This window comes from Sceloporus occidentalis, unplaced genomic scaffold (assembly GCF_023333645.1).
Source record: "Sceloporus occidentalis isolate IW3139 unplaced genomic scaffold, rSceOcc1.0.p SCAF_76, whole genome shotgun sequence".
In the NCBI taxonomy this organism is placed as follows: domain Eukaryota; kingdom Metazoa; phylum Chordata; class Lepidosauria; order Squamata; family Phrynosomatidae; genus Sceloporus; species Sceloporus occidentalis.
Window position 1 is genome coordinate 4,042,680 of NW_028317056.1, and position 26,570 is coordinate 4,069,249.

Consider the following 26,570-nt stretch of genomic DNA (forward strand, 5'->3'; position numbering starts at 1 on the left):
GCAAGTCGGGTGACGTCCGGTCGCCATGGAGAACAAAACGCAGCATTTACTCCTTCTGGGGTATTTTCTTTTTTAAATAAATGTTTTTTGTTAATTTGCAATTACTCAAAAACACAAATAAAAAAAAAAACAATTTTCAGGAAGAGGGGTTGGATCAATTTTTGTACTTTTGCAATAGTTACATAGTATGTGTATATATGTATATTTTATTTTTACAAAATTAACCTTTATAAATATTAAACCTAAAATATATAATATATATACAGGCGGCCCCCGGCTTGCGTGGCTGATACATCCAGACTTACGTAAACATTTCTGACACACGCATAAAATCTATAGAATTTACGGAAGTAACCGGTAACGTTGCCGCATATAACAAAACACTTCTCCAAGTCACACAAAACTCGCCCCGCGCATAGGGTTACAGACCGGTCCGCTTACGCAAGCAGGAGTGGTAGGGGTTAATTCAGCAAGGGGTATTTTCTTTCTTTTTTTGCACCTACTGATTATAGATCGGCCCCCGTCTAGTCGCCCGTTTCCCCTGCTGTAAAGACTCAAACCTTAATCAGTCGTTGGTCTCGTCTTAGATTCAGGAGCCGTATGCCTATCCCATGCATGTTTAAATCCCCTCGCTGTATTACCCTCTACCACTTCTGCTGGGAGGTTGTGCCACTTATCTACCCCCCTCTCAGTAAAGTAAAACTTCCTTACATTCTTTGTAAGCCTTGACCCCTCATATTGTAACCCACTACATGTTATGGAGTAAAGACATTACGTTTAATGGGTGAATCCAGCTGTGATACGGTATAACGCGCAGCTCCCCGGCCGCCGCTCTTCATTTCACGCTCCAGAGACCCGTATGTACAGTGCGGTAACCCGCTGTATTCACGCCAAGATCAGACTCCTGCCTACAATACTTATTGAGACCTCAGCTCGGGGTACGCTAGGGGCAGCGAGACCTCAGCTCGGGGTACACTCGGCCAGCGAGACCTCAGCTCGGGGTCCGCAAGACCCCAGCACAGGGTACGCTAGGGCCAGCGAGACCTTAGCTCGGGGTACACTCGGCCAGCGAGACCTCCGCTCGGAGTACACTAGGGGCTGAGAGACCTCAGCTCGGGTACACTCGGCCAGCGAGACCTCCGCTCGGAGTACACTAGGGCCAGCGAGACCTCAGCTCGGGTACACTCGGCCAGCGAGACCTCCGCTCGGAGTACACTAGGGCCAGCGAGACCTCAGCTCGGGGTACACTCGGCCAGCGAGACCTCCGCTCGGGGTACACTCGGGCCAGCAAGACCTCACTGCTCTCTATACAGGATGCTGTGGAGTAACAGACTTCAGTGTCGGATACATTTTTATTAGAGACGCCTCTCCACTACACGCAGTTTCCTCACAGACGATGCAGCGAATGCCGTGTGTGACAAGATGGCGCGGGGTGCGGTGTATGCACAGTGCAATGTATGTGGTTATAAGGGGGTACAGTGACAGCTCTCACTCCATTCCCCGCCTGTCCATCGTATCCCGGAAGTTCTTGGTCTTTTCAGCACCGAACAGCCATTGGCTCCACCCATACGAGTGACGACAGCGAGAGTGGACGGTGACGCTTAAAGAAGGCGTCTGACTTAGAGAAGCTCCCGGAGGTGAGCGCGGGGTCCCGGTGACAGCCGGCGGGGTATCTTCCTCTGTATGACGGACTTACATCCGGCGGAAATCCCCGGCGCTGTGAGGTGGTCCGCCTGTAATCCTGTGTTTAATGACAGAGCTGGCTGCAGAGTTTTGGTTTCCACGCCATGCGCTGTCAGGCTTCAGTAGTAAGAAGAGCTGAACCGGCCCCGTATAATGTATAATTTAACGGGTGAGGAGACTGAAGAAATGTCGCTGATTTAACTATACATTATACAGGGCTGGCCGAGATCTTCCTGCTGCAGGAGCTCACCGGGGATGGCCCTTCATAATGTATGAAACACAACTCTCCATTTAGTAAATAAACCCCAAGGTTCGAGAGAGTGTGTGTTGTATGTATATAACGTGAGAGAGCACATGTGATGTATGTATATAACGTGAGAGCGTGCGTGTGGTGTATGTATATAACGTGAGAGAGTTGCGTTGTGTGGCTCTCCTGTGTGTCATACACTAAAGCTCGTGTCAGATGCCAAGGTTTGCCACGCTTTGGTCAGGTCCGATATGTACTGAAGGGGACCCTAAATCAGGAAAGAAAATAACTTTGTAATTTGTTTTAAAAGCTGCTTTCTGCGGCATGTTATATAGAATAATAAATATATTTTATACACACACTACCGTTCAAAAGTTTCGCCTTTTATCACTCCCATCACTCCTGTGTCCCAATGGCCCTTTATCACTCCCATCGCTCCTGTGTTCCAATGGCCCTTTATCACTCCCATCACCCCTGTGTTCCAATGGCCCTTTATCACTCCCATCACTCCTGTGTTCCAATGGCCCTTTATGCACTCGTTCATTGTGTAAACCAATTGTTTCTTTTCTCTTCCATGTTTAGGGACAGCACGATGAACTCCTCTCAGGGGACCGTGGGCAGCGATCCGGTGATCCTCGCTACCGCCGGATATGATCACACCGTACGCTTTTGGCAAGCTCACAGCGGAATCTGTACCCGCACAGTGCAGCACCAAGACTCTGTATCCTTCCGAGCGACCCTCACTTTCCTGGGGTAGCCCGGCGCGTTCAGAATAAAATGTACTGATAGAACGGGGCGTGCAACATCCAACTGAAATACAAGAAGAATAAAGCAAACCATTCAAAAATAACCTCTTCCTTCAGCTTTCTGGTTAGTTAGAAGTGGCCTCTCAGCACCTGCTTAATCTCTCTCTATAATACCTGAGCGAATGCAGGTGGTGGGACTCCAGTGGCGTGTTGATGAGACCCTTTTCTTCACGCCTGCCGAATCCGATCACCAGCCTCCTACGTTTCGGAGCTGTTAAATATTGCAGTGTTCCAATCCTTGTGTAGGAAGTGTCGGTATTTGTGGCAAACGGGCGACTTAGATGATCTTGAAATGTCAATATTTATAACCAAATTTACCTTGACCACAGGTTTTTAGCAAGTGAATGCTCTTGAGGTTACTCCAGACCGGAGCATGATAGCCGCTGCAGGTTTGTCTTTTTTTTTATTATTATTATTTTTTTATATATATATATATATTATTTTTTTATTATTATTACATTAAGGATCATTAACTTTTTATGATGTTTTAAAGTAAATGTATTCTTTACATAATGGGACTCCTTAGCTGCACCTTTCTCTTTCCTGATTGGTTCTTCATTTGTGGTTTACGTCTAACTTTAGTTGAGGTTTTTTTATGTATATAATGCATGTAGACTGAAATATATTAAGGATTTTGCTGCTCGATGTGGCCGGAAAGCCATGTTGACTCAATATCTTTCCTTGCTCTCCAGGCTATCAGCACATCCGCATGTACGATCTGAACTCTAACAACCCCAATCCCGTCATCAACTACGATGGAGTCAGCAAGAACATCACCTCTGTGGGATTCCATGAGGACGGCCGCTGGATGTACACCGGAGGAGAAGACTGCATGGCGAGGATTTGGGACCTGAGGTGACCCACAGAGCATCACAACACCCTGATCAAAAGCTTTGCAGGCAGGAGATACGAGCTAACATTAAAGCTCCCCTACTGCGGTGCTTTTATTTTAACTGCTTCCCTGCTGGACTGTTCACCTTAGGGGGAACACTGACACTTATTATTCTGCAGGCCCTGATTTAGACCCTTCTATCCCCAGATCTCGGAATCTCCAGTGTCAGCGAATCTTCCAGGTGAACGCACCCATCAACTGCGTCTTTCTTCACCCCAACCAGGTAATCTGAGGGCGATATAGTTGCAAGAGCACTGGGCACACTCACAAACCCAAAATTCCTTATCAACCCCACTGACAAGACTGAAAATAATAATAATGAGGAAATAATAATAATGCCTTTTTTCAGGTATTACATTGTATTTGGCAAAGCTCTGGTGCTGAAAAGGTTAGCAGATGGCAGCCACACCCCCCCCCCCCCCCCCCAGCTCTCTATGAGAAGCTGCAGCACAGAGCTTCTGGCATTCTTCTTCATTGCAGTCACTGATACATGCTGTTGTAAGCTCTTTGGCCAAGGTCCCAGTTGTTCAGTTCTGTCTCATTCCCCTGTGACCTTCTGATCGACCAGATTCCATTGTCCAGGTCAAGTGTGATCCCTCAGATTTACCTGAAAGATAGGATTGTAGTCACAAAATGCCACCTTGTTACTTGGGAGACACCTTAGACAAAGCCCCTTTGTTCATTTACATAGCTTTGGTGTGTTCTGTTCTCCCAGCCCCCCTAACAGGCCGGATTATACGCTCTGTGCAGATACAGATCTCAGGGTCCGTGTTCTAGAAACTCTAAATCTTTAGTAGAAACCTTAAACGTCTGTAGCTTACAGCGTTGCTTGCTTAACTAGCTACTGCTACACGTGAAGCGACATGACCGATTCCCCCGTTATTTTTTGAGTTCCATATGCACTGCCTGCAGTTAAAATGTGTAATTATGGCTGCGTGAAGATGTTTTTAGAACGCTGATCGCTATAACAAAATGTGTCCCCAGGCTGAGCTGATCGTTGGAGACCAGAGCGGAGCAATTCACATCTGGGACCTAAAAACCGACCAGAACGAGCAGCTTATTCCAGAGCCTGATGTCGCCGTCAACTCGGTCCACATCGATCCTGATGCCAGTTACATGGCAGCCGTGAACAGCTCGGTGAGCCGGGGGGGGGGGGGGGGATTAGCTTGGTGAGTGGCGCGGGTGACGAGTGTTGTTTGCTGACGCAGTCTTTTCTTGTAGGGAAACTGCTTTGTTTGGAACCTGACAGGAGGCCTTGGAGAAGATCTAACCCAACTAATCCCCAAAACCAAAATCCCAGCTCACAAGCGCTGCTCCATGAAGTGTAAATTTAGTCCGGACTCCACGTGAGTACACGCTGCATCCGCCTAAAAGAGAATCTGATTTACTGTATGTTAAAGTATCATTAAACACTTCACGAAATGATTAAGCAAATGTTACTTATCTTAAGCATTTGAATAGGAAAAAAACTGAATTACTTGCTATATCACCGTTCACTTCCTTCTTTCTTATATTATTATTCTAAATACTTAAAATAATGTTTAATGTCGCTTTAAGATTCTAATTATAAGTGTGTGGCTTCTAGGCTGCTGGCCACCTGCTCTGCGGACCAAACGTGCAAGATCTGGAGGACCTCAAACTTTTCACTAATGACTGAGTTGAGTATTAAAAGCAGTAACCCCGGCGAGACCTCACGGGGCTGGATGTGGGACTGTGCCTTCTCCGGGGACTCCCAGTATATCGTCACAGGTGAGGAGCCATCATTACACTACCCGTCTCCTTCTCTTATCGTCGTTAACACTTGTGAGCTCCCATTATGCTCTGCCAGCATATTAAACACTGTGCTTCAGGCTGGCAAGGCATCATGGGGGTTGTTGTTGTCCCGCAGGAGCCAGATAGCTAAGTAAACACTCATGCTCCATCATGGTTCCTCTTGTTTTTTCCCCCCAGCATCTTCTGACAACCTGGCCCGGTTGTGGTGCGTCGAGACCGGCGAAATCAAGCGGGAGTATAGCGGACACCAGAAGGCGGTGGTGTGTCTGGCCTTTAATGACAGCGTGCTGGGGTAAAAGTGCCGGTCAGGAGCTTCCTTCGGACATTTCTGCTGCCCTGCTCCGGGCAAAGCGAATGAGTCTCAGGACGCAAAGTGCTTTTGTCCATAAAAACACGAGGCTTTGAAGGCGTCCATTGTACAGTCAGTAAATATAGTAAATAGTACAGAGCGGCGAGTGGCGCGGGGTAGGTCCAAGCGCCATTTCTGATTAGTTGTCCTTAACGCAGGTTAATTTGCACGCGTCTGGTCCCCACATTGTTATAAATGTGTTTTGGGTATGTGAGGATGATGGGTGAGGATAAGTCCTGTTTGTGAAATCAAGGTTAATAAAACAGTTATATATGGGGAAAATAATTGTGTTAATAACCTTTTAGTCTATTCTCTGCATAACCATTTAGACTCGGGACTCTGCTGGGAGACCCAGCACTGTCTGCAGGCTAAGGTAAAGCAATACAGACCGGGATTTCTCAGCAGGGAGTGGCGGAACGTATGGACAAACCCCACATCCACAAATTCTCTCTCGTACACATCGCATGGACACACTGCAGACTCATTAACGTGATTTATTGAGCGCATCACTCATCTACCCCTCCTCTGCCGGTTATGTCACTTTAATATATAAAACTATGCTAAGTGCCCTTTGACCGCTTGTAGAGAAAGCCAGCTATTTCCAGGCTTGTAGAGCAGCTAATTCATAGAAACCTCCCTCCCCACAAAACAGGGAACCATTTAATGTATTTGTGCATAGATTTCATGGTGTCTTCAAGGTCAGGCATGACGGGGATCTCTCTGGTATGGCTGGGGGCCAGTTGTGCGCCGTCATGTATGAAGCGTTAGGTGTTGTGATCTTGCTGTTATTATTATTGATCTGCTGTGGTTCCGAGGAGTATCAGGTTTGGTGGGAGCAGAGGGGTCGCACCTTCTATTCGGTAATACAAATAATAATAATAATAATAAAAAACTAAATTTCCCCGAATCTTGTGCAATCTCTGCCGGAAAGCAGAGCAGGTTTAGCAGGGACCGGTTTCCCAGCTTGTGCGATGTGGGTCAGTCGGGCAGGTAGTAAAAACATACAGATACGCAAATGTTATTGGGGAAACAGATATCGATGCAGAGGTAAATGAGACGTTGCCGTGGAGGACCTGTCGGGATCAGACAAGAGCATTGTGTTATACCCACTTCTCTAGAAAATGGCACCCTGGCGTTATTGGCCACAAATAAAGTGACGGCGTGACGTACCCTCTCCTTTCTTCACCCAGTATATAGGGAGCTGGTCACATAGTGCTTGCACCGGTTCCCCAACAAGCTCATGGCTGACCTTCCGTCCTCCCAGGACTCCCAGAAACTCTCTGTAGTAACGTGTCTTATTCTTCTGCGAAAGGACGGCCTCATCCTGTATGTAAAGCAACAAAAACTCAAAAGGAACCCAAAGAAACAGCCAACATCTTCTACAAATTAAATGTGGATTTATAAAAACATCTCTCTGTTGGATTATTTCACCCCAGTAGCAAAAGCTTGCCAGACCCAAACCTATAAGAGGCTGGAGTCAATTCAAACAAGAATGACGTTATGCTGAGTTGTCCTCACATTGAAGCAGAATAGCACCGTCTAGCTCCATCTTTATATAGAATGTCCCACCTTGGCTTCCGACACATTTAGGATCGGCTGTATGTTTTCCAAGTCACGGGGCTCCATTCTGCGCAGGAAGCAGGAACGTTCCCCCGCAGCCTTATAGCAAACCAGCCCCTGCGGGGTCACAAGGGTTGAAGGGGTTAATTCAATGCCTTATAGAAAGAAAAGCCCTTAGAGAACAGGATCACAAGAAATAGATTTTGTAAGAGGATACGGTATGGTAGTTTGGTCTGCTTCTGCTCCAAAGCTAGACCGAGACCTCACTTCATGGCCTTTTCTCTATAAAGGCTTTACATAGAGGTTAATGAGTCCTTATGCTGCTTGTATACGCGACAGTGGGGTCTATGCATGAAGGTGATTATCACCGCCAGGTAGGAACACTTCTTTGGTTGCTACGGTGATAGGACCAGCATTTAAAGGTCTCTAGAAGGAAGACCATGAAGTGAGAGAAGAGCTGCTGTGGAAGCAGAAACCTGTCCCATGATTGATATGTGAAGCGATGTATGATATCGATAGTTAAGACACGACCTGCCCCTTTTTAACATACCGCGTGTGCACTTACATGCTTGCTGTCAAACAGGACCACAGAAGTCTGGTTCCTGGCGGTCACCCTGTAGGTAACGGTATTTCTTCTCTTGTCAGTAACCGCAGACTGGTTTACCGGGGAGCCCTGGGCGTTCTTATAGGTGAGACGGACAACCTGCACGAGGGGCTAAACATCAAGGTCAATTAGAAGACTGCCCCATAAGGTGTGAAAACGACATACCTCTCAACAACCAAGAGGGGCACTTTAGTTTCAGGGGTGTGGTTAGAGGCGGGGCTGGGGCTTTTTATGTGACTTTGTGCCCTATTGCAGGGTATTTGTGTAACTGAGTGGGGCATTTAGAAGAAGAACTGATTTTATCTACACCTTTTAATTTATAAAGCCATATCTTGCTGTTTCTATACACATTATCGGGGCTTTTAGGGCTGTAGAACCCTGTAATTCCCTCATTCTGAGCTCCTATAAAAGAGGGGCATCAGGGGAGTAAAGAGGGTCATCAGGGGATTTGGGACTCGTAGCTCATAGCTGCACCTCTGGGATCAGGTTATCCACCACGAACTTAATTGCTACCTATGATACCTAATATACATGATACTGATCTGTTCCTAGAGGGATATCGTATTCAGATAAATAACTTTTAACTTTTGTTCGGAGAATGGCGTAATTTACAAATACCTAAAACCTAAAGTAATTGTTAGAGGACTTTAATACTTTAGATTGTAAGCTCATTTCATCGGGTCCCTCCTCACCTGATGTTTCTGTATGTCATCTTGTTATGTTATATACTAATTGTTATGCCCTGTCTACCCTTTGTACAGCGCTGCGGAGTCTGATGGCGCTATATAAAACAATAAATAATAATACTTTGTGGGACATCGGGGTGGCGGCTTATTTAACATCTCTCTGGCGTAAAAATAAGCACTGGAACAACCCCGTTTGGCCAGCAGAGAACCCTCTATGGGAAGTAATTCCCATCTAATGCCAAGTCGCTTCCTTCCACGAGTCGGTAGAAGAAGGGAAGGACATTTCGGACACGCATTTCACTCCCTTCCTCCCTCTTGTATCAAGTGTCCATTGTGTTTGTTCCAAGAACTGCTGAAGGAAAGGAGAAAGCCATGGTGTTTGTCCTTTGGCAAATCTTGAGGAACATCTAGTAGCCCAACTGCTATGGGCTGTAAATCCAATTCAATAGAGTAAATATATAAATATGTGGCAAGAGATGGAGATGCTATGGAGTCCCAGGTCGATGTGTCTATGACCATGCCACGCTGTTTTTTTTTCGGGGGGGGATTTGGACCTTATGTAGGTTAGACTCGGAAGTTGGGGTATCATGAGGTTAGAGTTCTGGCTTTCAAAGGGATATTGTTGCTCAGACACATACATCTGCTACGTACCAAAAAATCATGTTTTGCAATATAATTCACAAAACTGATGGAACAGGAAACTGATGTAAAATAAATACCTAGGAAATAAAGAGGGTGGGCTGCGCTGCTGAGTTAATTACAAAACCTACCATCATAAAAAGGCTTTGTGATCAGGATATGGGCAAGAACATGGAGGAGTTGGGTGAAAAAGGGCACTTAAGAGGGGACCTCTTATTCCCACCAATTTCGTCTCCCGCTCCTTGGCTTAAGATCCAGAGAAAACACCCCTCCCCACCATCCATCAATCCATAGAGAACCCACTTACAGCCAGGATAATGCATTATTAGATAAAGGACAACCTTAACCCACCACCCGTATATAACATCTGTTGGGTCTTTGACCTTCTGGATGCCCCTGACCTACACCTTCAGTGGTATTTGGACAGAGAAGACCATGAACGGGTTCCATCTTTGATTTCCTCCATCCGTCCTTCAGCTTGTACCCAAGACAAGGATGTCTGACGCGGTCCTCCTGCTCACCTTAGTTTTGTTCTCTTTCCAGCCCAGAATTCCCACCACGCAGATACCCACGATTGAGAAGAGCAACGCCGCAGCCAGGAACCCCCAAAATATTCTGGATGGAGCTTTGGATCTATCTGGGGGTCTTTGTTCTGTGTGGGGCTGAGGAACGAAATCACAGTGAGGGAAAATAATAATCACAAAGTCATACGGCAGGGGCACGTGCATGAGCAGAAACCTCCAGAAACATTGTTACTTCTATGCAATTGTAACAATATACGGGTGATGATCCAGTTCAGATGATTGTCCTTCTATCCTTGGCTTCCAACTTTGGGGTGCATTGGGACATTAATGGCACGGCACATACACCTTGTCTATTGCCCAGATAGAGGTGACCTAGTAACCTTCTTACCTCTCCATGTCACTTTGGTAATTAATTACCCCTATTCTTCTTTCGTCTTATCACTCTCTGGGGGTCTATTCACTAAACAGGGAGTTAACAGGACAGTTTGCAGGAGAGTTGTGGTTTCGGCTCCTCTACTTCACTATACATTATGAAGAACCAGCTCCAGTGAGCTTCTGCTGACCGTTTCTAATATATAATTAAATCACTGAGATTTCTTCAAACTACTCCGTCATTAAATTATACATTATACAGGGCCAGCTTGGCCCTTCGCAATGAAAAATGACGTTAGGGAGTTAAAACCCACAACTCTCCTGTCAACTTTCCCTTTAGCGAATAAACCCCTTTGTCTCGCGATGCGCCAAAACGTGAAAATTCTGTTTCCATTATCTTGTTGATGAATAAAAATGATTAAAAAAATAATACAATTAGATTCAAGAAAGCGTCCATCAGTCATGACCCAAGATGTGCCTTACAATAACAAGCAGCACAGATCCTTTACTGAAACTTTTTCTTAAAGAATATCTCATAGTATCGAGTAAACACACTACGGTTCAAAAGTTTGGGGTCACTTGTTTTTTTAAAGAAAAGCACATTTTCCCCCTTAAAATAACATGAAATGTATCAGAAATTTAGTGCAGACAGGGTTAATGTTGGAAATGACTATTGTAGCTGGCTGATTTTTAATGGAATATCTTCATCACTCCCATCACTCCTGTGTTCCAGTGGCCCTTTATCACTCCCATCACTCCTGTGTTCCAATGGCCCTTTATCACTCCCATCACTCCTGTCTTCCAATGGCCCTTTATCACTCCCATCACTCCTGTGTTCCAGTGGCCCTTTATCACTCCCATCACTCCTGTCTTCCAATGGCCCTTTATTACTCCCATCACTCCTGTCTTCCAATGGCCCTTTATCACTCCCATGTTCCAATGACACGTGTTCGCTGATCCATGTTTAAGTTTAAAAGGCTAATTGATCGTCAGAAAACCCTTTTTCACATAATTATGTTACAGCCAGAAATGCCCTTGTTTTCCATAAAAACAGCTCAGTGACCCCAAACTTTTGAACGGCCATGTACATGGATATTTTTATGTTGTACGAGTGATGGCATCTCTATTAAAGTGTCTGCAATTCCCAGTACTAGCGAGCGATGGTTTAAAAAGAAGCACCAACATTCTAAGAAGGAACGAGTGTGGGTTTTGCGCTAATAGATCCCCCCCGTCCAGCGACAAGGCTCTTACCGTTGGCTCTCTGCTCCCCTCCATACTGTCCTTCAGTTATGGCAAATCCCGGTAATGTGCAGCCTCTGCATGGTCTAGGTACTGAGTAGGGTGAAGGACACGTCCATCATCACTCCAGGTGAGGGCACTACTGTACCCAACCGCTCCAGCCGGCACTCACCGCGGCCAGGAAACCCGAGAGGCAGGAATGTAACAATCGCTGAGCTGTGATGGGGAACTGGGAGGAAAAAAAATATAATTCCCCTTAGAACCCGAGCTAGCGAGATGGAAAGACAAACCTGGGCTTTGTGTTGCTAATAAAGGCACCCAGCGCTCCCCAGCTGGAAAGGCCACCGAGTGCAGAAATTCCTGGGCTTCATCTGATCTCGAAAACAAAGCCCAAGGAAGCCTAGAAACTTTCTACTGAGAAAAGTCCTTGCAACAAATACATTTACGGTATTTATATGGCGCCAGCAGATTCCGTAGCGCTGTTACACACAATAACAAGCTGGTACAGAAGGAGCTTGTGAGCTTACAATCTAAATATTGTAATGTTTTGTACGCAGTATACGCTTAATGGGTAGCTCAGATGCAGCCCCCTACAAAAAGGTCATGATACCGTGTCATTTATGAGGTCCATGAATGCTGAAATGCACACCTGGGTCTGGACCGGCCTTATGGGTGACATTGATCTTAGCCGATATTAATCCTGTAATGGCGCAAGTGGAAATGTAGGGAACGAATGCCCCTATAGTGGAGGAAATATAAAGGGACAGGGCAGGGTAGTGATGACTGTGATTACCCTATAGGTCTCCGCACCATGTGCTTTTATCTTTAATGCCCTTCGTGCCGCGTAGAGGAACTGTTTGCTCTCTGCAGATTGACCGGTCAGTTCACGTAGGTTCGTTGGAGAGGCAACATAAATGATTTAATGCAGAAAAACAACACGTTTCTGCTCAATGAGACCTCTTCGTTACCTGTAGTTGAATTTACTGATTTTTATCCAACTTAGTTGACCAACAGAACAGTCGACTTAACCCCTTGTGACCGTATCACGGAGAATATGAACAGTCGTCCCTTTGTATTTAAACATCATAAGTAAGACCGGATCATAAGTGGAGCTAAACTACCTCTGATAACTGAAAGCCCCCCCCCTGTATGAAGAGAGGTTGAAGAGACCCTAAAACATCTTTTCATAGTTATAAGAGATCCTGATCCTTGTATTTAGCCACAAATATGAACCCTCCTGTTACACATGTAACGCACTCCGCTCATCGGCATTCGGAATGTGTGTTTGTGTTTAAAATGATTACCGACAAACACCAAATAAATACAAGCCATCGAATAAAACCGCAACATATTCTATTTTATTTCCTTATAATCATAGCATAAAATGTATTATTATTTATTGTTTTATACAGCACCATCGTATTCCACAGCGCTGTACAAAAAGCTCAGTGCTTAAAGAGTTCATTTTAAAGCAAAGATAGACAAATATTATTGCTGGCTATAGCTGGGTGGATGTTTCATTCATATCCTAAAAACATTAACATAGCAAAAGAAGTTTTGGTACTATGGGTAGAAACCAAAATGCAACGAAAACCATGGAGTAGTTCACATATATTCTGCGGGTCCAGTCCGAGCTCACTTAAGTGCCATATTTTACCAGTTCCAGTTCCATTAACCCTATACCCAATTATTACATTAATAGCTGCCTATCAGAGACGAACCCATTCATTTGAAGATTTTTTGAAGTGCTCTGGCTGCTGCGCGGTTAATTTTCAAATTGTTCAAAGAAAGGTATCCTAAAGAAATATTAACGTACGATTAAAAAAATATTTGCAGAAACGTTGAGGCTCAATGACTTGTCCTTCAAAATATTATGGTTTTTTTTAATAAAAATATCCTTAAAGTATCCGGTCAGATCAGTTCACGGGCCGGCTGCGAAGAGTGATGCGTTTTCGGAACTCAAAATAACTGCTAGTTTGCTGTTCCTGCAGTTCATTTGAATTACAGAACCGGTGTAAATTTTTATGAGAATTAATAATGGAGCCGGTTCTCTAAAGAGGGGGTCTGCAGGGGAGATGGACATTACTTTATTACGTTATTAAAGGCAAATCCCCTTGAGCTGCTCATAGATAATTCACAGGAAACCTGGAAATTGCCTTAAAATTAGCCTCACTTATTTAGTCATACATTATACAGGGCCAGCACAGATCTCCTGCACGCTGTACCCCAACGTCCCCCACCCGCTACTATTATATATGTTAAATCGGTAATACCGATATACCCGGGGATTGTGTTTGAAAAGGTTTCTGCGGAATAGTTTTTACCTCTGATGCCCCATACTACAGATGGACCCTACCAGATAACACCGAACCCATCTGTACGGAACATGCGCAACCAAGCACAAGCACAAAGAGTTTATTTGAACTCGTTAAGACGCCATTCTGCACAGAAAACATAGGTATAGATCCGAAAGGCGCTCTCTTAAGCATCTATAATTTTGGGGGGGATTAACATTGTTTTTTGAACATTTACCACTTAAAATAACGGTCTCTCTTAAAATTCCAGTTAATACGGAGGTCCGCGAGTGAGCGCGTCCATAATCACCCGAGCATAACGGAGTCCAACGATGAGATTTCTCACTAAATGTATCTTAAAAAAAAGCTGAAAGGTTGTTGAACATTTTCATTGCATAGAAATATTTTTGCCATTATACTTCCTGCTCGCCCCATTAAAACGCTAAAGATTAAAAGAGGAGCGCCAGCAGCGCAATCATACAAAATAAATATATATAATATTCATTTTTTCCCTAATTAACTGTAAACTAATGCCGAACAGGTAACCCTATAACTTGTAAGGTTACTACAGAGCCGAGGTGTGGAGCAGAAGACAGGTGTGGTGGGATCTCTTTGCTGTATAAATTAAAAATGGGTAATATCTCTGCCCAATCGATGCTCTCGGGGGGGGGGATACGGATTTAATGATCCTGCTCAGACAGTGCCGGTAATAGGTCTGCAACAGAGTCTACATAATAATCCGGAACCATGGAGTAAGAGCCGTTCTCCTGGTAAGATTTTGCATCTTCAAGGCTGGAGAAGCCCGTGAGGGTCAGAAGAGTACGGATTCCACACGTTGAACCCATCTGGATGTCCGTGTCCAGCCGATCTCCAACCATCACGGTTCTACCGGGTTCCAGTCCGCACTCCTTGACCACGCAGTCGTAGATAAAGGAGCTCGGCTTGCCGATTACCTGGGCTTTCCGGTGGGCTGCGGTCTCCACGGACCTCACCAGGCAACCAGTACCTGAAGAAAACCAATGGGACAAAATTATTTTGGTGGAAGTTTTAAAGAAGCACATAAGATATTGATTGATATTGATATTAGTCTTGTGTGCGTGGACCAAAAAACGATTCAGAAAAGTCTTTTGTTTCGTTCGGCCAAAAAAATCCTGCCCATTCAGTTTCGGTGGGTTAATCCACGTTTAGCGGCCTGTTAATAGCAGGGAGAAGCGGATGAAGAAAAAAAAAAGTAAGAACAACAAGAAGAAGCGAGAAAAAAAAAAGAAGGCAGGGACGGAACGTGCAAAAGGACAACAAACCGACAAAGAATTATGTGGCTACGTGGCATTTATTGTTATATCAGCTTATAAATCCCTGGTAAACAAATTATACAGACCCCCAATTCCTTCCTTGTTGTAAGAAACCGCCAAATATGTTAATGTGGATGAGGTTAATACAGTGAAGGAGGTTAAGCATGTGTGGAATAGACATAAAGCTATCACCCTGAAGTCCTCCACCGGCTCCCTATTACCTTTAGAATTAAATCTAAAATCTTGGTACTGAGATATAAGGCCCCCATAATACTGCCCCCCTTGATACACCCCCCTCCACACTACTTCTCCCCTTTCTCTATTCCTTATGTTTGTCCTCAACCCCAGTCCCTTAAGATTGTAAGCTTGCCAGCCAAGCCTCTCCACCTAATGTATCGGTTTGTCAATTATCGTCTTGTCAGACCCCTTGAATATCTGTATTGTAAGAAGCGCTGGGTAGATTGCTGGCGCTATATAAATAAAAGATAATACAAATAATAATAACAATCTTTCTAGATGCATAAGGTCGGGGACTAAGTATTCAGGAATCGGGCCACACATTCTTTTTCCATGTTGTTTTTAGCAATTATATATATCACTGTATTTTTTCCTCTTTCATTCACGCAGAACGCACCCATATTCCTGCCTTCATGTGGTTAATAAACACAGCGAGGAATAGTTTTAAGAAAGCAATAGGGCAAAGTTCATGAAACCTGATGGAATGTTCCTGATGGCTTCATATTTAGAACTTTACCCCCAAATCCTGTTCTTTTTACCTTATAAGGGTGTATGTGTCTGACAGGGGCAGGTGCTGGGCTCAAGTTGTCATCATGGGGACTTGGGAAACAGTAGCCACTACTTCCTCATTCTACATTAACCCTATAGGTTTAGACGCTATAAACACATTGTTAAAGGGACATTGGCACCCTTTTTTATTTTGGGGATGCTTCACTCACTCCAAGTCCAACAGCGAACCCTGAAACACCGCTTGTATATACACCGTCCGGCATATTACTGACATTGCGGGTTTAGTTAATAAGCACCCACTGTTTAACATCCCTCACTGTATTAGCCTCTGCCACTTCTGCCAGGAGGCTGCTCCACTTATCTGCAACTCCTTCCCTTCTTAAGAAGTACCTGGTACAGCTCTGCCCCCCTCCAAGGGCAATCTGGTGTCGGTGTTGGTGGCAATAAAGAGGCAGGAGGGGTCCTGCAGGTACTGGAGAGCCCGGTTCAGCTTCATGTAACTAAAGTGCTCATCAAAGCCAACCACCACAGCCTTGACATCGGGGTCCTTCTCCACCCCGGCCCAGTCGCTGAACCCCCCGGTTACCGGGTCAGGCCCAGGTCCCAGGTGAGGGATCCCAGCCCCCTCCAGCTCCTGGCTCAGGGCCCGCCCTCCGATCAGGTACACCTTCCCCCTGAACTGGACTATGTCCCGGAGATAGACCGCCGTACAGTAAGCCGTGCCAAACACTTCCTCCGCCGCTGCCCGGAATCCCAGCCGCCCCAGCTTGTCCGCGTACATGACTCGGGTCTTGGTGCTGTTATTGGTGAGGTAAAACACCCGCTTCCCCTGCCGTTTTAACTCGTTAATAAGCTCCGGTGCCCCGGGTACGGCCTCGTCTCCCCGCCACAAGACGCCATCGCAATCGAAAAGAACCGTATCTACCGACGCCAGGAACCGGCGAGAGAGTTCACCTGAGAGGCGAGAGCACTTGGAGGCGGCCATCTTTACTCTGCGCGTTGCAACCAAACCTACCACAGAGTACGCTATCCTCCGGAGACGTGATTGGCTGGAGGCGCGACGCACAGGCTTCTGAGTGGCTGGGACGCGCAGCTAGCAAGTCTAGCAGATCCCACCCAGCAGGTACATGTTAGGGTAAGGATTTTTGAGGCAAAGTTTGGAGGGTAGTCCTGTCACCATGGCAGCCAAAGTCAGCAAGAGCAATGGTTACTATGGTGATAGTACAAAAAATGGTTACCATGGGAATAAAATCACTTATGAAACGTTGCATTAAAAAACGTATTATTTACATAACCAATAACGAATAAATTAGTGGATTTTAAATAATTTAAAGTTTATTTTTGCATCCAAATATCCTTAGAATAAGAAAAGACAATGTTTGTAGAAACCGGTTATCTTTAACGTTTCCTGGCACATTAATGCATACGACAGCCGAAAGGTCCCTTTAAATGGTCATGGTGTCCCCCAGCAAATGAATGAGGGGGTTTTCTGCAGAAACTTGGATCTGCCCAGGCTTGGGTTAACGTGTATGTGTAAGCGTGTGTGGTATGTTGGCGTGAGTGTGTATGTGTAAACATGTGAGCTTGTAAGTTTGTATGTGTAAGTGTGCGTGTTGGGGCAAGAAGAGGCCACTTGATTTTATCTGCCCCTGGGATCAAGGGTGCCAATTCCGGTGACCGTTATCAAGAGCCCAGTTCATCAAATTTTGAAAAGAATATTCTGGAAACAGTAGTCTTTCCATATTTTGCCCTAAAAAGGTGAGAATCCCAAGTGTATATATATTGGGTTTTTGCCATTTGCAGTCATTATAAAAAATATTATAGGTCAAACTGGAAAAATAAAATGTGCCACAAGTGGCCACGGTGCCCCCTAGTGGCGATATGGGCAGGTGTGAAAGCCCAGGGTTTAAATTCTGAGGTTACTGAAAAACATGGCCGACGTGCAATGTAAATCTGGAAAATATATATTTCTGTTTAAACGCCAGCTTTGGGAAGCGTAAGGTAGGAATCAGCTTCATGAAATGTTGGCGTATCTTGTTTTCAAAGACACAAAGTGTGTGTCTTAGTATGACCAGACTGCCACTTTAAGGCCAGCGGGCCAGACTGCCACTTTAAGGCCAGCGGCTGCGCATGATGAGCGTGGCTGACGGGTAGACGTGCTGATTGGTACCTCACAGGACACGGCGGTGTTTTCTCAAAATTCCTGCAGCATATGAAAAAGTGACTTTCACTCCGTAGAAGCCTATGATTTTACATTTTAACCAATCAGAAGCAAACCCTCCATCGGCATCTCTGGGGATCGCACCGAATGCACCTGCCTGGCCCAGTTTTGCTCTAATAAAATATGACCGGGCGTCCAAAGCACGCGGTGAGAGGCATGGAGATAGCTTCAGTGCTTAGAACTCGCAGGAAAATGTCTATAAGGTGTCAGGATATAAACACTCCCCGCAGGAAGTCACCCCGACGCATTTTGCACAAGAAACGCGTGCGCTTTAGTAAGAATTTGACAATCCACGTATCCGCTTCAGGACAGTGTATCCCGTGCATTAACAGATATATATATATTATTTATTGTTTAAATGTTTGTTTTTTTTAACCATGACATGTCCAGTTTAATTAATAAAGTAAGTAAACTGTAAAATTTCTTGCCTCCCATATAAGAATAATTGAGCTCACCCAGAACAATTCAAAAACTTCTGTGTATAAAAAAACTAACACTAAGCACGCGCAGAACTCTCCCTCCAGTCTCGATTTTTATTAGTAAAGCGCCCTCACTTCCACCGCTCTTGTATTACGACTCTTGCCCTTCCATGGGCGTGGCGCATTGCCCTCACTAGACATGGCCGCCGCACGCATTCCTTACGCGGTGACGTCTGCGATAGGGCGCCTGCCTTGCCTTCACCTTGTTGTTTTGACGACACAGTCGTAAATCCGCCATTTTGCGCTGTATTGCAGCCGCCGTGCGGTCGTTCGTTGCGACAGAGGAGGAGAAGTCCTGGCTGGGATGAGCTCGGAGTCGGGAGTGGTAGAGGCGGAGGCTGCTCACAGCGGATTGATAGGCCTGGGCCTGACCGCAGCTCCACTCATCACCCACTTCAAGGAGGAAGGTAATCGGAGTGGAGCCCAGGGGCCCTGGGAGCGCCTCAGTCTCTTTGTGCTCTGCCATAGAGCTCCTGGGATGAGTCTGCTTGTTACATATGAGTGTGTGTGTGTGTACAAGAATGCACGTGTGTTTATGTATGTATGGGGCATGGAGTGCATGAATGAGCATTATGATGGCGCAATGTATAAGTGAGATATATATATATATCAATGTACAGTGCTACAGAATTTTAAGGTGCTATATAAAAAATAAATTAATGTATATTTATGCATGTTTCATATATATATATATCTATATCTATATCTTAAACGCTGGCACTTAGTCCTATCCGGTCTCCCTCAGCGCAGTAATAATCAGCCATTGTTTTAGTATTTTGGGTACGTTTCCCTAGGGCTCTCTGTGAGTCGCTGATCTCCCCCCGTCGCTCCCTTTTAAAGCTTGCTGTCCCTCTGCAGATCCTAAATCCTGTGTATATCCCATAGTTTGGCGGATAAGATGCTCGATAGGAAGGATAGTAGAATATAAACACGGGAGACTATAATGTCCTTCCTGCTTCAGAGTTCTGTCTGTCGGATGCGGTACTTTAACGCTCTTCCTAATGATGCAGCTTTTTGTCTTTTTTTTTTTTTTTTTTTATGATAAAAAGATTGATCTGTGAAACAAGATAGAAACACAGAATCTGCCGGCAGATGAGACCCATTCGGCCCCCTACGGCCCCTTCAAGTTGACCGTTTTTCCTGCTGTAAAGACACAAACCTTAATCAGTCTTGTCTTGGATTCAGGAGCCGTATGCCTATCCCATGCAAGTTACCATTCCCTCCACCGTTTCTGCTGGGAGGCTCCTCCACCACTCTACCACCCTCTCAATAAAGTAAACTGTCCTTACATTACATATAAGATCCTCAGGGCCAGCCCAAGGCAAAATGCCGCCCCCCCCCCCTTATCTACCCTTCCCCCCCCCCCCCCCCCCCTTGTACTTACCTTTCAGCAGTCCTGCGGCGAGTCTCCCTGTTCGGTCTCGGTGCCGGCTATGAGGAAATCTTCCAGCACTCAGCATTACAAGCCGGCACCGAGACCGAACAGGGAGACTCGCCGCAGAGGAGAGAGAGAGGGGCGCCGAGCGGGTACTGACAGCTTGGTAAGCGAAAACCACTCGGCGCCCCTCTCTCTCTTTCGCTTTTAAAAAAAAAAAAAAGGGCTTGGGGCGGCAAAGTGCCGCCCCTTCAAAAGTGCGGCCTGGAGCGGTTGCCCCACTCGGCTCCATTGTCGGGCGGGCCCTGAAGATCCTGGTTGAGCTGCTGTGTGCAGGAATACTGTGACATTTAACTTATTTATTTAATAAAAGGAACTCCTCACCGTATTCTTCTTCTTATTATTGATATGTATACCGGTCATATTCCGCAGGGAGATAACGTTTGAATTCGTCGTTTTCTATTTGAGCGATTTATTTTCACGTAAAACAGTCCTTTTTTTTTTTTTTTTTCTAGCTGCTTGTGGAATTTTTGTGTATGTATTTTGGGCTGATAACACAAGATAAGTCTAGGTTCTTATCCTACTGCCTTGTGATGAACAATAGAAAGCCCGCCGTGTTAATCGTGGAGGCAATTCTTACTGATACTCTGCTGTGTGCAGACATTGTATTCAAAGGGCGAATCCGTTACAAGATATTCCCGTCCCAATCAATGTCCTTTTGTCTGCCGAGTTTCAGGCCGTCGTGATTATTTATGGCAGCGCTAACAAAATCCTGTTTATTCGAGTCTGTTCCTCCATAGACGTTCATAAGCCAGAGGGTCCCTCTGGGTGATTAAGACTGAGCCGTTCTATTATTCCCCACAGACAGTGTGATCGAACTCATACAGATGTCTAATATGCAGCTGCCTGGGGTGAATTCTACAACCCCCCCCAAAAAAAAACACACCCGCAATATCTTATTTATTACTAGTAATAAATAAAAATGGTGGGAGTTCCACCTGAAGGCTGACGTTTGCAGCGTTTGTGTGTTAGCAGACAGGCCCGGTTACACCGAGAGACGGAAGAAATACCCCCCCCCCCGAGCGATCAGCACACAATTGGTGCTATTGTATCATAATGTATTTATTTTCATTGCAGATGACGATGACGTCCACAAATGCGGTCGTTGTCAGGCTGAATTCACAAGCTTGGAAGAGTTTGTCCACCACAAGATTCAGAAGATATGCCATAAATCCCAGGACGGCGGTCTATCACCCGCCGTAGGAACGGTGGGCGGCGAGGAGGTAAACGAGCTTCTATCTCATGCTGCGTGGAGGTCGTAAAGAGCTTTGTGATGTATAGCGATCTATCACTGGCACTTTTATTAAATTGACTTTTTTTTTTACCAAACAATGGAGTTGGGGTCCCTGCTCGTCAGAGCTTATTATATAATTCCTGTTTGTAGGACTGGAAACATCCACTGATACAATGCGACAAAACTGATAGACATTGCTGGGTTTTAGTGGTCGTTATATTAAGTTACTGTTAGCACGCGGTGCGTGGATTGGAAATGTATCGCGCCGTTTCTCCAGCCGTTAAAAGGATGTCTGTAACAGCAGGTGGTTCCATCCATGGAAGATTCAGTAACTGTTTCGCACATCATTGTGGAAGCGTCGTCGTTGCCTGAAGACATCAGCGCTGCCTCGGATATAGGTACCGTTCGTTAATCTCTTCTTTATTACCAGAGCTACGCATATCATATGAACCGCCACTTATCACATGACATGTCGGCACAGTGCCAAATCACAAAGGTCCAACGAGGTGAAAATATTGCCTCCTAATGTCCTCGGAAGCTGAAGCTCTTCTGGTGGCTCTGTGGCCCCTCAGCAGTGTTATCTGTAACTCTGTTGCTACAGATGTCGTCTGCTCTCTTGAACCTCGGTACCCTTTAATATTCTGTATATTTCACCTTTTACAATCCATCCTTTGAAGGCTGGTAATCAGGTTTTGGTTTAAGAGCTGGCACAGAATAGGTTCCTAGCCTCCATGTATTTTTTAAATACCTTTAAAAAATCTGAGGAGTTCCCATAGTTTGGTTCATAAAATGATCGATAAGATACGGGGTGGGCTGATAGAACTTTAATACTGTCTATTTAATCCACGGTTCTCCAGTGGTTACCAGGGCTTCCTCAGTAACACTTGCCAGAGCTCATTATATATTTCTGTTTATATCGAGCTAATTTGATTCCTCATTCATTCATTCATTCATTCACTCACAGCATGCATATCATTCTCATCTTGATCTCTCAGCAGCAGATTCTGAGGACATGAAGCAGATCCTCACCAGTGAAGACGGGGCGCTTGAGGGTGAGAAGCGGGACGTAGAGCTTGAAGTTGAGTGGCACGAGAGCCAAGAGGACCTCATCCAGGAAGAAGAATCTACGGAGATCCCGCTGGTTACGATGGTCCTCGATGAGAAAGGACGATACATCTGTCAGTTGTGCGAGAAGACATTTAAAACGGTGCATATAGAGATGAATTAGTTTTTGTGTCTGTAGTTTTTGTGTCCGTTCTTCACATCGGCAATGTCTGACCTAACCACCTTCCTGTACCAGGCCAACATTTTGAAAGCTCACATGATCACGCATGGCAAGAAACAATTTGAATGCAATCTGTGTGGGAACTCGTTCAGAACAAAGGGGTCTCTAATTAGACACACCAGGAGACACACAGGTACGTGATAACATAGAAAGATGAGGCTCGTCTCCTGCTTTAGATGGGGGGGGTAGTTAGATTCCACTTTGGTTTGGTGGATTGACTTCATTCCGCCTGCTAAAGGATTTCTACTTTTCCAGGCTTGCTTTTTGAACCGGAGTCGTATAGAGACCCGCGTGACAAGCAAGCAGAGGGTAGCAGGATCTCCATAATGGAGTTCCTCGCCATCGTTGTTATTTTAGTTGGACAAGTAGAAAGGTCTGCAGGTTGTTTCTTTGCAGTCCCCCACGGCAGAGATCCCTATTAAATCATTAAGATACAGTCGTGTATCTCTTCTTCCATGAATGTCTTAAATTACAGTCTAGTCCCCGAAATTGTTTTAATGTTTAATGCTCAGTAGAGTCCACGATTCATGCGCTTAACACCATGCAAGTTATTTGAATGTGTCTCCTAGTCTTTTAAAAATGTTTTTAGTTACGAAGAACACGAATTGCATTAGATTTTTTTTTAGATCTGTGTTGGGATTACTTGGGTTTGGTCCAGAAAATGTTTAGTTTGGTCCAATCGAGCATGAAGCCTCATTTTTATATACAAAATCATGTTTAAAATATCTCCCACCGCTCAGTTGTATTACAAAATATGATATATATATATATTTATAATTTGCATCCTTTACCTGCATTGATGAAGAACATTTTTTTTTTTTTTTTTTTTTTAAATCTATGAATTCTACTGGATGTTTTATTTAACGTTATTTTAAAATTTCTGAATATTGGTTGAATTTAAAGGAGCCAGCGGCCTAGTCCCCGTGGAAAATGTTGCATTCCCTCTTGACCTGACACGTTTGTGATTCTTCTGATCAGGTGAGCGGCCTTACGTCTGCACAAAATGTGGGAAGGGTTTCCGCGAATCGGGAGCTTTGACGCGGCACATGAAGTCAATCACCCCTTGCACAGAGAAAATCCGGCACATGGAAATGCTTAAAGAAGACGAGTACTCAGGTGTGCTATTGAATGCCATGGGCATCGGCCAGTTAGCCAGATAACCGGGAGCGCAACGTGAACAACATTCATGCTCGAGGACCGCCAATGCCCCCCCTTTACACATAGGCACGTGGACACACACATGTATGAATGAAACATACACACATTTATGTGTTTTTCATTCATACACACATGGTTGGGTAGAATGGTATCTTTGAGGTTGTGTCGATCTGTGGAGAAGTTTTGTCGGGCTGTGAGTTGACACTCTTTGATTTGTTGCTTTTCAGAACAACTCGTTACTATTGACGACGGCTACAAGATTTCCGATGGGTCTTCCCAGTTAAGTGATGAGGGTTCACCTGTTATCCGCCTCGTAACCGATGACAAGGGTAATATACTCCACGAAGTTCATGTCCAGGTGCAATCCCTCCCAGCATCCCAGGTGAGTGGAAGGAACACACGCGTGCCTTTTATATGTTGTACATGACTCACGCAGGCTTCGAATGCCACCAGCCCAAAAAAATGTAGTTTTTCCATCCATTTTTATAACATTACTGGAAAATAGGAGTGCAGAGTGGGTAGAGAACACGCATGGGTACGTATCCACTACCCTTTCTGTTCCCACAGCCCCTCTGTAAAAGGGGTCCGGATCCCCCGTAAGCAGACTAAGTAGCGGAGTGTGTTCAGCTTTCTGTTGAATCATGCATTTTAATGCGGTTTTGTTAATAAAGTCTGCAGTGGATGTAAGAATTTGCACCGTTTTAGGATCCGTCTGACTTTTCTCCTCTTCCTAACAGACAGAAGGCACGGTAATCATTGACGGGCGTTTCAACTGTCCCCACTGTGGGGAGAACTGTAAGAACGGCAACGGGCTGAAAATACATTTAAAGGGACATGAAGGTAAATGATATATTGTTGCTTTAGACCCTGTCACCTTAACGATGCAGAAATACACAGTCCTGATTGTTCACTGGGCATGGTTTCCCGGCAGGGTGTAAGCTCTTTCGCTGTGACGTCTGCAGCAGGGAGTTCCTGAAAGCTCACTTGCTCCGGAAGCACAAGGAATCCCATTCCAGCGACCGCAAATACAAGTGTGGAGAATGCGGGAAAACGTACAAGACCGTCGCGCATGTGAAGGGTCACATGAGGGTGCATTCTGATGACCGGCCTTATCCCTGCCCCAAGTGCGGCAAAAGATACAAAACAAAGGTAAGGTGACCGTTCTGACTTATGGACCTCCTTTCCAGCAAGTAGTCTGCATTACTGGGAAAACTACAGCTTGATCCCAGTTAAGATATTTACAGTTTTATAACTGACGCGCAGAGGGTAACGGAGCCGACTTTCTAACAGGAACCTTAATATATGGGTGATCCCTCCACTTGAATATTTAGAGAGGCACCCGTGTACCTATATTTCCCCTGTTCTTATTCCTAGAATGCACAGCAAGTCCACTTTCGCACCCACCTAGACGACAAGCCGTACGCCTGCCATTTCTGCACCAATAGCTTCCGGGAAAAGGGGTCCTTGGTCCGGCACCTCAGACATCATACAGGAGAAAAGCCCTTTAAATGTCACAAATGCGGCCGGGGGTTCGCAGAACATGGAACTCTGAATCGTCATTTAAGGACCAAAGGTAAACCCTGACAGATCGGCTCATTGCCACGGCTGTGACATGTGTGGCCAGTACTGTACCGCCACTTGCACTATATATATAATTAGACTATAATATTTCTCCCTTTGCTAGTATCCGGGGTATGTGAATGAAGCCCTGTATTTAGGCAAATCTATGCATTTACTATGGATGTTTTTTTTTGTTTACTTTTGTCCTTACAACAATTGATTTTAAAGTGATGAAAGGACACTATTTATTATTTTAACATTTTTATTTTCCAGGGGGGTGTATGCTGACTTTAAATACAAGTCTAAATAAGCTGGATGCCTCCAGTGCCAACAGCACCAGCTCAGACACGATGGACATGGCTGAGGAGCAGCACACGGTTCTAGTCGAGTTCTCTTCGGTTGTTGCCGATACTCAGGAATATATAATCGAGGTGAGTTATAAGCGTGTGATAAAGGGGAAATGGCCCTCGTCATTGTGGTTACTGGTGTTTTTTGCTTGTTACTGTATTATTGTGTGTGTGTGTATAATATAATATAATATTATATTTTTTAGTGTGTGGCCCTAATATGCTATAACGACTACATATCTGCTGTATTATAGAGTTTAGACTCCAAACAGGTAGACAATATATTTTATCTGGCTGCCTCATGATATCATTACACTGATTTACAGGCTACTGAAGATTTGGAAACTAGTGAAGCGACTGAGCTTATACAGGAGACGGAGACACACGAGGTGAGTTCCAGAGATCGTGATGGGGTGAGCAGAACATGCTGCATTTTTAGATATCTTCTAGAAGATATCTCCGCTTTTTATTGTCTACGTAATATATATTATATATGTTTTTTTTACCCCCTTCCCTAGGTGGACAGCCACATTTTGGAAGTGGTACAGCAGATAGTTAGCACAGCCAGCCCAGGACAGCAAATCATTGTTCAGAACGTGGTGCTGGATGAGGGCAGTGATGCCGCCACCGAGGAAGTCTCCACCATGGACAATCTCACCATAGCCACGCCAGAATCCCTTACCGAGCAGGTCGCCATGACTCTCGCCTCTGCCGTCTGTGAACGTAGCATTCTAGCGAAGGATTTACCCATGGAGGAAAGGGAGGTTGTAACGGAAGACGTGGACATGGTGGACCAGGATGGAGAGTTTGTGATCACGTCCCCCGAAGACGAGCTGGAGGTCCAAACCGTTATTGTGTAGCTTACTGCGCATTTCTACACGGGAGAGAAAGTAACGTCTGAATCCTAGGGAGCTACTAAATGGACTGTCAGCCCCTTGTTACTGGCAGATGCCACGCTGCAGTATTTGCCCGCCGGATGCCACTGTTAGCACAACTCTGTGTATCGTCCAGGTGGGTCGTAGAAGATGAATAGGTTTTTCCACTCTTGCCGATTACCTCGAGAGAATATTTTGGTAGAGGCTACACAATATGCTATCGGAATAGCAATAGATGAAGGCCCTGCAAATATTGCATGTTCTATTAA

The 26,570-nt window shown here is 45.1% G+C and overlaps 4 protein-coding genes across 5 annotated transcripts; 2 read left to right on the plus strand and 2 right to left on the minus strand.

The window, feature by feature from the left end:
* The first annotated feature begins 2,522 nt into the window (after positions 1–2,522).
* Positions 2,523–5,697, plus strand: LOC149285817 (target of rapamycin complex subunit lst8). Of its 2 annotated transcripts, none has more exons than XM_089495030.1 (8): positions 2,523–2,651; positions 3,074–3,125; positions 3,411–3,591; positions 3,776–3,851; positions 4,613–4,765; positions 4,850–4,974; positions 5,214–5,377; positions 5,579–5,697. In XM_089495030.1, exons 1-8 carry the CDS (start codon positions 2,523–2,525, stop codon positions 5,695–5,697), a joined length of 999 nt encoding a protein of 332 aa, XP_089351156.1. The 2 variants fall into 2 exon arrangements, with proteins under 2 accessions (XP_089351156.1, XP_089351157.1); XM_089495031.1 differs by having other exon boundaries at positions 3,429–3,591.
* Positions 5,698–6,728: 1,031 nt separating this feature from the next.
* On the minus strand, positions 6,729–12,646 carry LOC149285818 (BRICHOS domain-containing protein 5-like). The gene is made up of 6 exons (XM_089494870.1): positions 12,632–12,646; positions 11,547–11,603; positions 7,876–8,025; positions 7,320–7,427; positions 6,921–7,074; positions 6,729–6,823 (listed from the first exon to the last, which is right to left on the minus strand). The coding sequence occupies exons 1-6, from the start codon at positions 12,644–12,646 to the stop codon at positions 6,729–6,731; spliced, it is 579 nt and encodes a 192-aa protein (XP_089350996.1).
* A 1,702-nt stretch (positions 12,647–14,348) lies between these two features.
* Positions 14,349–16,692, minus strand: LOC149285819 (phosphoglycolate phosphatase-like). Its single transcript, XM_089494871.1, has 2 exons — positions 16,098–16,692; positions 14,349–14,674 (listed from the first exon to the last, which is right to left on the minus strand). Exons 1-2 carry the CDS (start codon positions 16,690–16,692, stop codon positions 14,349–14,351), a joined length of 921 nt encoding a protein of 306 aa, XP_089350997.1.
* A 5,531-nt stretch (positions 16,693–22,223) lies between these two features.
* Positions 22,224–26,286, plus strand: LOC149285820 (uncharacterized). The gene is made up of 9 exons (XM_089495007.1): positions 22,224–22,283; positions 22,377–22,494; positions 23,340–23,489; positions 24,255–24,359; positions 24,451–24,668; positions 24,894–25,092; positions 25,353–25,510; positions 25,753–25,815; positions 25,945–26,286. Exons 1-9 carry the CDS (start codon positions 22,224–22,226, stop codon positions 26,284–26,286), a joined length of 1,413 nt encoding a protein of 470 aa, XP_089351133.1.
* Positions 26,287–26,570: the final 284 nt, after the last annotated feature.

Excerpts from the sequence above, each read along its gene's own strand:
- LOC149285817 (XM_089495030.1), top strand. The coding sequence starts at position 2,523 with ATGAACTCCTCTCAGGGGACCGTGGGCAGCGATCCGGTGATCCTCGCT. Across the intron at positions 3,852-4,612 it reads TCTTTCTTCACCCCAACCAG|GCTGAGCTGATCGTTGGAGA; the intron begins GTAATCTGAGGG and ends ATGTGTCCCCAG. Across the intron at positions 4,766-4,849 it reads TGGCAGCCGTGAACAGCTCG|GGAAACTGCTTTGTTTGGAA; the intron begins GTGAGCCGGGGG and ends CTTTTCTTGTAG.
- LOC149285818 (XM_089494870.1), bottom strand. Across the intron at positions 7,428-7,875 it reads TCCTGTTTGACAGCAAGCAT|GGGCTGGTTTGCTATAAGGC; the intron begins GTAAGTGCACAC and ends GTGACCCCGCAG. Across the intron at positions 7,075-7,319 it reads TAAATGTGTCGGAAGCCAAG|GATGAGGCCGTCCTTTCGCA; the intron begins GTGGGACATTCT and ends CTTTACATACAG.
- LOC149285819 (XM_089494871.1), bottom strand. The coding sequence starts at position 16,692 with ATGGCCGCCTCCAAGTGCTCTCGCCTCTCAGGTGAACTCTCTCGCCGG. Across the intron at positions 14,675-16,097 it reads GGGGGGCAGAGCTGTACCAG|GTACTGGTTGCCTGGTGAGG; the intron begins GTACTTCTTAAG and ends GGTTTTCTTCAG.
- LOC149285820 (XM_089495007.1), top strand. The coding sequence starts at position 22,224 with ATGGTCCTCGATGAGAAAGGACGATACATCTGTCAGTTGTGCGAGAAG. Across the intron at positions 25,093-25,352 it reads TCGTCATTTAAGGACCAAAG|GGGGGTGTATGCTGACTTTA; the intron begins GTAAACCCTGAC and ends TTTATTTTCCAG. Across the intron at positions 25,816-25,944 it reads AGGAGACGGAGACACACGAG|GTGGACAGCCACATTTTGGA; the intron begins GTGAGTTCCAGA and ends CCCCTTCCCTAG.